The 13,447-nt window shown below is 37.5% G+C and overlaps 1 protein-coding gene across 2 annotated transcripts in view; it reads left to right on the top strand.

Moving 5' to 3' along the window:
- Positions 1–13,447, top strand: part of Taf2 (TATA-box binding protein associated factor 2) — a 60,688-nt gene that overhangs the window by 37,811 nt on the left and 9,430 nt on the right. The window contains exons 19-21 of one of the 2 annotated variants that reach the window (XM_090339319.1): positions 7,599–7,828; positions 9,869–9,974; positions 12,792–12,914. In XM_090339319.1, the coding sequence (XP_090195445.1) occupies positions 7,599–7,828; positions 9,869–9,974; positions 12,792–12,914 (459 nt within the window). Of the gene's footprint in view, positions 1–7,598; positions 7,829–9,237; positions 9,842–9,868; positions 9,975–12,791; positions 12,915–13,447 lie in introns of those variants that run through there. The other variant, XM_090339320.1, reaches the window with a different exon arrangement.

The raw sequence follows: 13,447 nt of genomic DNA, 5'->3' as shown, positions 1-13,447 counted from the left end.
TCCCCTCACTCCCTCCCAATCATCTTGTTTTCCCCCTTTCCTTTCCCTATTTCAAATAAACATATATACAGTTTACCTGGTGACAAAGTTGGATACAATAACAACATGAGATTAACCGTAAGAACAAAAAAAGAGAAGAGAAATAACAGTACATTAAAAACAACAGTCACACAAAATAAAGCTCTTATTTCCATATCCTAGAGTTCCTTTCATTTAGTCTCATCCCTATATGACCTTATATACCTAGGTTTTGAGCTATTGTAATCCTCTGTTGGGAGAATCCTAGATGTATACTAATTATTATAAATGAGGGAAATCATTGAGCCTATGTTCCTTTGGGTCTGGCTTACTTCACTTAAGATGATTTTTTTCCAAGTCTTTCTAATTCCTTACGAATGGAGCAATGTCATTCTTTCTGATGGCAGCATAGAATTCCATTGTGTATAAGTACCACATCTTCTTGATCCATTCATCTACTGAGGAACATGGTTTCATATCTTCGCTATGGTAAACAGTGCTGCAGTAAACATTGTTGTGCTAGTGGCTTTAGTATGGCCTTATTTCTGGATGTTTGAGTAAATGCCAAGGAGTGAAATTGCTGGGTCATAGGGGAGCTCTATGTTTAGTCTTTTGAGGAATCACCATACTGCTTTCCATAGTGGTTGAACAAGTTTACACTCCATTAACAGTGTAGTAGTGATCCCTCCTGGCCACATCCTCTCCAGTTGTTATTAGATTTCTTGATCATGGCCATTCTGACTGGAGTGAGACGGAATCTTAGAGTTATTTTGATTTGCATTTCTTTTATGGCCATAGATGTCGAGCATTTCTTCATGTGTTTATATGCCGTTCTTATTTCTTCTTCAGAGAAGTCTCTCTTTAAGTCTTCAGTCCACTTTTTGATTTATTTATTTATTTCAAAGTTTTCAAATGGTTAAAGAACTGCCAAGAATTAGTGTGTTTGTGTGTGTGTGTGTGTGTGTGTGTATTTTTAGCAGTCCAGGGGCTTGTACTCAGGGCATGGGACCTGTCCCTGAGATCTTCAGCTAAAAGCTAGCTCTCTATCATTTTGAGTCACAGCGTCACTTCCAGTTTTCTGTTGGTTAATTTGAGATAAAAGCTTGTGATCCTAAGATCTCAGCCTCCTGAGTAGCTAAGATTTCAGGCATGAGCCATCGGTGCCTGCTATATTTTATTTTTATTTCAAAACTTTACATGGAAATGAAGACTATCCATTGCTTTTTTTCTCTAATTTGTAGCATTTCCCAAAGCTAACCAATTTTTTGTGTATCTTCTAGGGGCAGTTAGTACATATCAAAATAGTAACTTTTTAAATGTATGCACTGTTCTTATTTTATGTTATGGAAAGTGATGTTCTTGCCATAGTTTTCACTTACATTATTTGACTTTGGTCAGGAAGTGGGACAGTTTTCCTTAGGGGCAATAGCTCTAGAACTATTTTGCTGAAGGATAAATCTTATTAGCTCAGTTATTTACTTATTTTGTGACTTGCGTAAACATGTAATATGCTGGAAATCAAAACTCTGGACTATGTGTATGCTAGATGATTAAACATTCAACCATTAGGCCATACCTCTAGCTCTAAGGTAGCGGGCTGTGTGTGTGTGTGTGTGTGCGAGTTGAGTGTGTGTGTGTGTGCGCGCGCGTGTGCATTCTGGGGCTTGAGCTCACGGTCTGCAAGATGTCCCCGAGCTTTCTTTGCTCAAGTATAGTGCTCTACCATTTGAGATTTACTTCTGTTATTTTGATGGATAATTGGCTGAACCATTATTCTAACATCTCAGCCTCTTGTGCAGCTAGGATTACAGGCATGAGCCACTGATTTCTAGCATCTATGTGTACTTTATGTGTTGTTTATTTTGCTCTCATAGTGTAGTGTTTCCTTATAGACTTGTAAATACATATTTAAAGAAAGTTTGTCTTGGGCCTGGAGTTTGGCCTAGTGGTAGAGTGCTTGCCTAGCATGCACGAAGACCTGGGTTCAATTACTTGGTACCACATACATAGAAAAAAGCCTGAAGTGGTGTTGAGGCTCAAGTGGTAGAGCTCTTTAGCCTTAAGAAAGCCCAAGTGCTTAGGCCCTGAACTGAAGCCCAGGACTGGCAAAAAAAAAAAAAAAAGTTTGTCTTACATTTCTGATAGGTTGCAATTTTTAATATTGGTATTAGTTTGAATACTCAGTATAAATGCTAGACTGAATTGTGTTTTGTTTAAAGATTTAACAGTTGTTGTAGGTAGATGATGGGAGAAGAGTAGCCTATTTATTTGACTACTTGTAGGTTGTTACGGTTTTTTTTTTATTTGTTTTTTTGCCAGTCCAGCTTTTTTAAGGCTAGCAATCTACCACTTGAGCCACAGTACCACTTCTGGTTTTTTCTGGGTATGTAGTATCAAGGAATCGAACCTAGGGCTTTGTGCATGCTAGGAAGCACTCTACCACTAGGCCACACTCCCTGCCCTACTTGAAGATTTTGCTTTGTTTCTTTGTGTGCTTTTTGGGGGACAGGGTTGCCAGTACTAAAGCTTGAATTCAAAGCTTAAACGTCCCTTAGCTCAAGGCTGGCACTCTACCACTTGAGCCACACTTCTACTTTCTATGGTTAAATGGAGATAAGTCTTAGAGACTTTTCTGCTTGGGCATACTAGCTAGGATTTCAGGTGCAAATCCAACCATTTATTTGTTTGTTTGTTTATTGTCATACAGAAGATTGTAAGGACCCCTCTTATGCTAGGCAAGCCCTCTACCACTTAGGCCCCGCCCCCACCTCTAGAATATATTCTTAGACTACGTGCGTGAGTGATCATCATAGCTCAGAGAACTTAGTGATTTATGAAAAATTCAGTTAACGCATAGGGAAGACTTCTTTAGACAAATCAAATGTTTAACTTTAATGGGGAGTTTTCTGTAAAACATCTGAATCTTCTTTTCAAATTTCTTCTGCATTTAAAAAATTTTTTGCAAGTCTTGGGACTTGGACTCTGAGCCTGAATGCTATCCTTGAGCTTCTTTTGCTCAAGGTTATCACTCTACTACTTTGAGCCACAGCTCCATTTCTGTCTTTTTCTATAATTAAAAATGAGGTTTTACAAACTTTCCTTCCTGGACTGTGTTTGAACCATGATCCTCAGTCTCAGTCTCCTGAATAATAGTTAGGATTACAGGCATGAGCCAGTAGTGCTCATTTTTCAAATTTATTCTTGATAATATCCATCATGAATTGTAATTGCTGTTTCAGCCAGGAATTCTTTGTGCCAGTAATCACCATCAAACTGACGTGAGTTAGGTCGTAGAAATTTCTGATTTCAGAATTCAGAATTACAAATAAGAGAGAATAGTAGGAACACTGGGATTGGCTTGTAGACATTTGTGTTTGGAAAACTCTAGACATTTTTCTTCCAAACTCATTATCAAGCTTGAGCATATCTGATCTAAGATGTCACTCATTCAATTTTTAATAATTAAAGTGATATAATCACATTAAACTATATATTAAAAAATCATTCAAAGAGGAAAATATATATACTTTTATTACATTACCAGAAAGATATGGATATATTTGGCCAATTGGGCATAAATACCACAATGTTTGGGGCAAAAAAAACACCATGTTTTACTTGTAAAAAAGTTGTGATGTGTTGAAAAATAGTTGTGATGTGTTGAAAATCCAATTTAGAACCTTGTTCATATTAGGCAAAGGACTTAAAGTAGCATTTTATTGGAACTTGTCTTGCTTTTATTTTTTCTTCCTAGAGGCTATTGTTTTAAAAAATATAAATGAAAATTCACCAATAAAAAAATGAGTCAAAACTCAGTTGGGATCTTTTTAAATCTAAAGTAAACTGGAGATGTGGTGATTTCACATAGGCTTTTTGTTGTTGTTTATTTCTTTTTTATCTTATTGTCGGGATAATGTATAGAGGGGTTACACTTACATTCGTCAGGTAGTAGGTGCATTATTTCTCACACATTGATACCCATTCTTATGTTTTTTATTCTCATTCCCCTTCCCTACCCCCTCCCATCATCTTGTTTTCCCCCTTCCCTTCCCTGTTTCATATAACAAATAAATGTGTATACAATATACCAGGTAACAAAGTCAGGTATAGTAACAACATAAAATTAATCATAAGGGCAGAAAAAAAAACAAACATAGTACATTAAGAACAACAATCACACAAGATAAACCTCGTGTTTCCATATCCTAGAGTTCATTTCGTTTAGTTTCATCCTATATGACTTAATGTATGTTGGTTTTGAGCTATTGTAAACCTCTGCTAGGAAAGTCTTAGATAGACTTCATATAGTTTTAAGATTGATTGAACCTGCTTAAAGTACATAGGCTAGTCATTAGATACTTTAGGAAGCTCTTATTTATGAATATTTTCTTAGTTGGTTTTAAATTTTTCAGTAAGAGAATAATTGTGATTGGATTTGTAAAAACAAGAGTTATCCAATTCAATACCATTTGCAAGTAACAAATGAACTAAGAAATGTTATCCATGAGCCAGCTGTGGTACCACATTCCTGTAATCTTAGCTAACTTAGTAGTTAGAAATAAGAAGATTGTGGTCTGAGATCATAGCCAGCTCAAGCAAAATTAGCGAGAGATCTTAGCTAAAACACAAAATAGAAGCAAAAGCACTATGGCTGTGACTCAGTGATAGAGCACATGCTTAATCATTATTAAGCCCTGAATTCAATCCCCAGTATTGAAAAGTAAAGATACTCATAGTGTTCTGGAAAAATTCATATGCGTGTTTATTTTAATAATACCTAGTTCAGGCATTTACAAAGGGAATTTGGAGTTAGGATTAAAGTATGGAAACTGGGACTCTTGGTACCAGAGTTTCAGTTACCTTAATAGTTGCGTGCCACAACTATTGTGGGATTTCTCAAATCCCATAACCCTGGAGGTCTGTATACTCTGGTATGTTGTGGTATAGAGGCAGTAGTATTAAATACTAGAAAGTAGGCATTGCAATATCTTTCCAATAGGTTTTACATGCATACACATACAAACACACATACATACACACATACCTGTTTATATAGTATGCATTTAGTTTGACCGTAACTGTTTTTTTAACTTTTTAATGCCAAAAATATTATGTTTCTAAAATTCTCAAGACTCCAAAAAATAAGTAGTACAATGAATAGTCATATATTCAGCTCAATTGCCACCCTCCCTCCCTTTTTTTTGGGGGGGGGTCGTTTGTGGGTTTGAACTCAAGGACTGGGAGCTGTCCCTGAACTCTTCTGCGCAAAGCTAGCACTCTTCCATTTTGAGCCACAAATCCATTTGTGTTTTGTTTGTTTGTTTGTTTTGCTAGTCATGGAACTTGAACTCTAGGCTTGGGCACTGTCCTTGAGCTTTCCCAAGGTTCTACCATTTGAGCCACAGAACCATTTCTGGCTTTTTCCGAGGGCTTTATGCATGCTAGATGAGCACTCTACCACTAGGCCACACTCCTGATCCCCATTCTAATTTTTGAGTGGTTAATTGGAGATGAGTCTCACAGATCTCAGCCTCCTGAGTAGCTAGGATTACAGGTGTGAGTTACCAGTGCCTAGTTCCCCTTTTTGTTTAAACTTGTACACCTCCCATGTATGTATGTATGTATGTATGTATGTATGTATGTATGTATGTATGTCATGGGGCTTTAACTCAGAACCTGAGGCTCAATTCCTAAGGTCTTTTGTTCAGTGCTAGTGCTTTGAGTCATAGTGCCACTTCCCGCTTTTTTTCTTAATCATTTTAGAATAAAATGCATCATTATCCCAGTATAGCAAGTATTTAGACTCACAGTTCCAAAACTCCTCTGTGTAATTTCCATCATGGCTTTTAAATTAATCCTCCATAGAAATATACAGTAAACAATAAAGAATCCCTTAAATTATATAGACATCCCTAGTTGCTTAAGTATCATAAATAGATTAAATTTCAATTGAAAATGTCAGAGGCAGTCCTTATACATATTTATTCACTAGTTATTTCTTAAAGCACCTTCTGCATACCACTATGTTTTATGTGCTTTTTTTTCCCTCAATTTTGTACAATAGAATGAGACACTTAGGAATAGGTAATATGTAGTATAAAGAAGTAGTTGCTAAAATAAAGAGAATTGGCTTTTCAGAGAACCAGAAGGAGCCATGAACCCTATCTGGAATGATAATATTCATGGAAAGAGGAAACATTTGATCTAGCTCTTGAGGAATTAAGAATAGTCAACCACCAGGAGAAAGATGAAGGGAAACACAAAATAAATATATGAATATATTAAATAAAATAAATATTAATAAATATGTATTAAATAAAAACACATGTAGTTCTGATAGGGTATTTACAAAATGGTGTTATCTGGAAAGATCGATATGGATCCATATGTAAAAGCCTCAAGAGTTTGTATTAATGCTGTGGGCAGTGTGGAGCAGCTGTTATTAGGACCTGAATGAGTTCTAATAGCTCTTTTTCCATAATAAAAGAAATGATTTTCCAGCCAAAAGGAAAATAGCTTACAATTTAGAGCATATGAAATCATAACTTCAAAGTAAGGTACTGGATGATAATAACTGAAATAAAAACTTACTTTATAAAATAGAAAACAAGAATTAGATATCTTTTTGGCATTTATAGTTTATTTTTAAGACATAATTTCTCTGCTACCTAGCTTCTGAAGACACAGCCTTCATTTTGTTTTGTTTTGTGCCAGTCCTGGGGCTTGAATTCAGGGCCTGGGCACTTTCCCCGAGGTTCTTTTGATCAAGGCTAGCACTTTACTACATAGTGCCACTTAAGGCTTTTCTGTTGATGTGGTACTGAGGAATCATATCCAGGCTAGGCAAGCACTTTACCACTAAGCCACATTCCCAGCCTCTCAAGTCTTCATTTTGGAGAATGGTAGCTTCATATGTAATTACAAGAGATGTTTTAGCCATTGCTTCCAAGTTGCATTTAAGTGTAATATAATAATGATATAAATAATGTCATTCAAGGAATTGAAGGCTATCTTTATTTTCAGTGTCTACCTAGAGTAATCTACTTGGAGGGGGTGGGGGATGAGACAGAAATCTGCTATTATTGTGCCTTGGTCTGTCATTTTAGTGACTGCTATGATCTCTTTAGGGAGAAAACCAAAGAAATCCAGAAACCTACTGCTAGTCTCTCAGCTAGTTTAATCTGATTTGCTTATTTCTGTTATTAACAAATACTCAGTGCTACACAAATAAAGTTGTTTAACCAAGTATTTTCCTTGTATAACACTGTCCATGGTGAGAATTCTGTTGTTTCAGTTAGCAGTATATTTCCTTCTCATATTTAAGCCCCCCAAATAATAATACATTCTAGCATTAGAAGAAATGTGTTTCAGCTGTAGGATATAAGAAGGCTTGTGGAGTGCTTTTTTCCTAATACACTACTAATAAAGAAAGGCAGATGGATGGTAATAGGAGGAAGAATGAAAAGGAAGTCTTAAGGCCAGAAAAATACCTTTTTAGGCGATTAGATTTTACCTAATGTCTGAGATTAATTTTCTGTGGATGAAAATGTGGTAATGAAATTTCTGTATTTTCTTCTTAGGTACTTCACATGACTGGAGGTTACGGTGTGGTGCTGTCGACTTATATTTCACACTTTTTGGTCTCAGTAGACCTTCTTGTTTACCCTTGCCAGAGCTTGGTTTGGTTCTTAATCTAAAGGAAAAAAAAGCTGTGCTGAATCCTACCATAATTCCAGAGGTCATGACAGGCAACCAAGACGTTACAAGTAATCCAAGCAGTCATGCACAGCAAATCGGATTTCAGAACCCAGTAAGAATCACATGTGTTACACAACATGTATATTTTGTAGAGCTATCTAGATAAGAGTTTCTTGTCACAAACTGGGGAATTTAAATCCACTGAGACAGATCATTGTGCTATTTTAAAACCTGGCTGACATTTATTTGTTAGCGTTTTACAATTTATAAAATGCTATTATCAGTCACATAACTGAGTGTAACAAATGCTGTGCTGCTGGTTTTCTTCTTTTGTAATGCTGTCATATTTTGTATGGGAGCATAGACTTTTTCCTGAATAGTATAAAAAAGGATAGTTAATACATATTAACCTATTTTAGCCATATGTGTTAATACCAAGTTGTTTGTTACTCTACAATAGCTTAATTCTAAACATAAGGTAAGTATTTGGCGAATTCTTGTTGAATGTAGTAAAACAACAATGATGATCAATTGGGTAAATTAGAAATCTGCTCAATGGGGAGGGAGACATTACATTTTGAAATTTCATATATTTGTGGATGTTTACTTTTAGGAAAGCTTTTCTTTCTAGCTTTGCATTATAAAGTTTCTAGACATTAAAAAAAAACAAACAAACACCTGAAGATATTATTCTGTTTACTGCAAGAAAAATTTTTTTTCTAGAAATAATTTTCAACTTTTTTTCCCCACCAATATTTAGACTTGCCTAGCCATTTCCTATTGGTATTTTGACACTCTGAAACTCACATACTATCATAATAGCAATAGTCATTTTAAAGTTCATTTGCCAACATTTCTGAGATATAATCACATGTATTTAAAAAGCGTCCTAGAGTTTTACTATGAAGAAAAGAGATTCTTACACAGAGAGTCTCTTTATAAAGCTCTGTCAGGGGCTGGGAGTTTAGCCTAGTGGTAGAGTGCTTGCTTGGTGTTCACAAAGACCTGGGTTTGATTCCTCAGCTCCACATATATAGGAAAAGCCAGAAGTGGTGCTGTGGCTCAAGTGGTGGAGTTCTAGCCTTGAGAAAGCCCAAGAACAATGCTTAGGCCCTGAGTTTACGTACTAGGACTGGCAAAATAAATAAGTAAAAAATAAAAAATCAACAACAATAAAAAGCCTCTGTTAGATCTAAATCTTTAGAAATAAGTACATCTATAATTCTGGCTCACATATGCTAATCTATCCACATTTACACTTCTGAAGAGAAGAAAGTAACATGAAAAGATATATTCTTTTGGAAAAGCTATAGAAGGTTAGTACTTCCTTTCTTTCCCCTCCCAAAAATTAATTAAAAAAAAAAAAAAAGAACAGACAGGAAGCCCATTTAAGCCCATTGCTAATTATTTTTAGCCATTGGGCATGCTCTAATCTGCATGATTGTTATAGCTATTAGATTTTAGCTATAATATGAGCTACTGTCTTCAAAAATCTAATTTTGATCTTAAATATTGCCACAGGAAGATGATCACCTTGCCAAGGAAGCATCATGTAATATATCAGCTCATCAGCAGGGAGTGAAGAGGAAGGCTGACACACCACTGGGGTCCCCACTAGAACCTGGTCAAATACTGGAGAAGAATGAGGATAGCAGTAAAGTCAAACTCAAAATCAGAGTAAGGAATACAGGTTAAACCTGTATTAACAGTGTAGGATGAACACCTTGTTGAATACTTGTGATGGTTTTTCCTTAGCAGGAACACATGGGACCATTGAAATCATAAAAATACCCACATGTCCTTCTAAGGCATTCCAACCAATTATTTAACTTCTGTCACATATTCTCTGTTTGGACAAGGAGCCCTTGTGCACATTCCACCACAGTTTACCATTTGTTCTCACTATGTAGGTATAGGTTTTAGTTGCTATTGTATTTCTAGTAAATTTTAACCAACTTCTTTTGTTGGCACCTAGACCAAGTAGTCTTTTCTTTCTATTAATACTTTTTGAGGAAGAGAGCCTACATTTCCTTTTAAGATTATATGGGGGTATATTTTATGGTATCTCAGCTGATTTTCCTGAAAGCAAAGATTTAAGTGTAAAGTGAGGTAATGGCTCTTTTATGCTTTCATTTGTGTGTGTGTGTTCTAGTTTTCAAGTTCTCAAGATGAGGAGGAGATTGATATGGATACCGTTCATGATAGCCAGGCCTTTATTTCCCATCATCTGAACATGCTTGAGAGGCCATCAACTCCAGGTGAGATTGATATACAAGTCTAAGAGATGGTACTTCATTTCTAGGGCTATCTGTAAGTTGGCTTTATCTCCCCTCTCCCTCTCCCTCTCCCTCGCCCTCGCCCTCGCCCTCGCCCTCGCCCTCGCCCTCGCCCTCGCCCTCGCCCTCGCCCTCTCCCTCTCCCTCTCCCTCTCCCTCTCCCTCTCTCTCTCTCTCTCCCCCCATCCCCTCCCCGTCCCCCTCCCCATCCCTCCCTCGTCCTCTCTCCCTCTCCCTCTGCCTCTCTCCTTCTCCCTCTCCCTCTGCCTCTCTCTCTCCCTCTCTCCCTCCCTCTCCCTCTCCCTCTTGGCTCCTTTTTCCCTTCTCTTTCTCTCTTCCTTCAGGGCCTGGGCCCTGTCCCTTAGCTTTTTTGCTCAAGGCTACACTCTTACCACTTGACCCACAACTTCACTTCCAGCTTCTTTGGTGTTCCATTGAAGTAAGATTTCTGCCTAGCCTAGCTTTTTTTTTTTTTTGGTTGATCTTGGGGCTTGAACTTTGGGCCTGGGTGCTGTCCTATCATATTGAGCCACAGTACAACTTCCAGTTTTGTGGTGGTTAAGAGCCTCATGGAAGAAGTGGTGCTGTGGCTCAATGGGGAAGACAGTAGCCTTGAGCTAAAAAGCTCAGGGACAGCACCCAGGCCCAGAGTTCAAGCCCCGTAACCAATTTTAAAAAAAGTCTCATGGATTTTCTTGCCCAGGCTGGCTTTGAACTACAGTCCTCAGATCTCAGCCTACTGAGTAGCTAGGAGTACAGGCATGAGCCACCAGTATTTTTTTAATTTGTTCAACACCCTGCCTCAACATATATATCATGCTCCATGAATGGATGTGTTCTGCAGACTTCTTTAGTCCTTTTCTCCTGCATTTGTTCTCGTATGATGAACATGATTTGCTTTTCTTCACTCACCATTATTTCTAAAATTCATACTGATACCTAAAGTATAATGCATTAATCTTCAGTTTTTGTATTTTTATCTGTTTTGGCACTATTGTATAGTCATCAGTGTAATAACTTAAGAGTATTACTAAGTAAGATGATAAATTCATGCTCATGTATTCTTCTACGTGATTATGATTTTTTTCCTTTATTGTTTCATCCTGTCTGTGTACCTTTATTTTGTCTATTTGAAAATCCTAACCATTTGGCTTGGTGGTTATCTTTTATGGTATTTGTATTTGAGCAAGAGCTTGTAATGTACTTTTTTTTTTTTTTTTTGGTGCCAGACCTGGGCTTGAGCTCAGGGCCTGAGCACTGTCCTTGAACTTTCTCAAGGCTAGAGCTCTACCACTTGAGCCTCAGCACCACGTCTGGCTTTTTTCTATGTATGTGGTACCGAGGAATCGAACCTGGGTCTTCGTGCATGCTAGGCAAAGCACTCTACCATTAGGCCAAACTCTCGGCCCTTAATGTAATTTTTAAGAAGTTAAATTTATGCTCCAGGCCCCATTACTTACCTTGGTTTGCTTTTTGTTTATATGAACTTTTGTTTTAATTTTATTTAGAGATTGAATTTATTTTTTTGGTCGATCCTGGGACTTGAACTCTGGGCCTGGTTGCTGTCCCTGAGCTCTTCAGCTCAAGGCTACCCCTCTACCCCTTGAGCCCTTCCACTTCCAGTTCTCTGGCAGTTAATTGGAGATAAGAGTTTTACGGACTTTAGTGCCCTGGCTGGCTTTGAACCTTAATCCTCAGATCTCAGGCTCCTGAGTAACTAGGATTACAGGCATGAGCCACCTGGCTTTAATTACTTTTTATATTACCTTGCAATCTGAGATGAGCAAATAGAATTTGAAGTGTCTTCAGGTAGATTATGGGCCTAAGAAGTATTTGTAAACGATCAGTCATAAAGTCTTTATAAGCAGTCTTGATCATTATCTATTCTGCCCATGTGAGTAGATGTGTTAAGATGGCACACCCAAGTTTTGGTACTGCGGTCTAAACCCAAATATGGGGAGTTTTCTGTGTTATAAGTGACAGAATTGATACACAGCAGATAAATGTATCCAGAGTACATTTCTAATGTGTAGGTAAGGTTAGTTTCACAATCTGATCTCTGAATTCCTACTGTAACTCTGCTCATGTAAAACATGGTAGGTTTTTGCAGTTTTGAGAGGGAATTTGGTACTAGGTTTGAAATCAGGACCTAAGCTCACAGGCTAGGTACGCACTGTCTTTTGTGTTCAGAGCTAGTGCCTCTACCATTTGAACCACAGCTCCACTTCCAGCCTTTTAGTGGCTAATTAGAAATAATTGTCTCATGGTCTTTTCAGCTGGCTTAAATCATAATCCTCATATATCGGCTTCCTGAGTGGCTAGGATTATAGGTGTGAGCCACCAGTGCCTAGCTACCAAGTTCTTGTTTTAAATGCCTTCTATAATCCTTAAATAATTTTATTTTTAAGTCCTACAATGGAATTTATTACCAAAATTTGGGAGATCCATAATAAAACATATGAATAATAAATCATGAAATAGTTCCCACTGGTCTCATTGGTATGTGTAGGAACTCATTTAAGCTTACAGTCTCTCAAATGTGCATTGTCTTCAGAGAATCAATCTTTCACTATAGTTGAACTGCTTCGGGAAATGGTACTGTGGCTCAAGAGTACGGCAGTGGCCTTCAGCTAAAGAGCTTAGGGACAGCACCCAGGCCGAGTTCAAGCCTCATGACCCACAAAAAAAAGTGGTTGAACTGCTTCTAATTTTAAGGCTAAGTTGTAAAAACCTGTCAAGCCTTTTTCTCCTTTTAGGAAACTAAGAAATTTATCTTTTCCCTCTCATTTGGCATTTTAGGGCTTTCTAAGTATCGGCCAGCTAGTTCCCGATCTTCTTTAATGCCCCAGCATTCATCAGGCTGTGACATCACATCCACCACAAAACCTCAGTGGAGTATGGAACTTGCTCGTAAGGGATCAGGTAAGAGTAATTTTTGTTTGATTCAACAACAAATCTATAAACTTCATAGATTTGCTTTATCAATTAAGAATGCTTTAAAATATATGTTTGCTTTTGTTGCACTGTATTTACTTTCATAGTCTCTGATCGTAAAGACTGTTCTATTAGTTTATTTATTTGACATTACCAGAGTTTGAACATAGAAGCTTGCTCTTGCTAGGCAAGTACTGTCACTTGAAGCATTCCTTCAGCTCTTTTGATGTAGTTGTTTTTAGATAGGGCCTCCAGCTTTATCATTGGGTTGCCCTCAGGCTTTTTTTTTCCCCAGGCTGGCTTTGAACTGGGATGTAGCTAGAATTATAGATGGGAGCTACCATACCTGGCCCTACTATTTAAAGTGTTTTTCTCCATCAAAATTAAAGTGCTACGGCTCAATCCTGTAATTATAGTTACTTAAGGAATCAGAGGATTGTAGTGTGAAGCCAGTTCACTTGAGACTGCATCTCATCTCAACCATTGGCTAGGTGCTATGGCGCATGCCTTTTATTCCCAGC

This window comes from Megascapheus bottae, chromosome 9 (assembly GCF_031878675.1).
Source record: "Megascapheus bottae isolate mThoBot1 chromosome 9, mThoBot2.hap1, whole genome shotgun sequence".
In the NCBI taxonomy this organism is placed as follows: Eukaryota; Metazoa; Chordata; class Mammalia; order Rodentia; family Geomyidae; genus Megascapheus; species Megascapheus bottae.
This window is presented reverse-complemented; position numbering and strand designations above follow the sequence as displayed.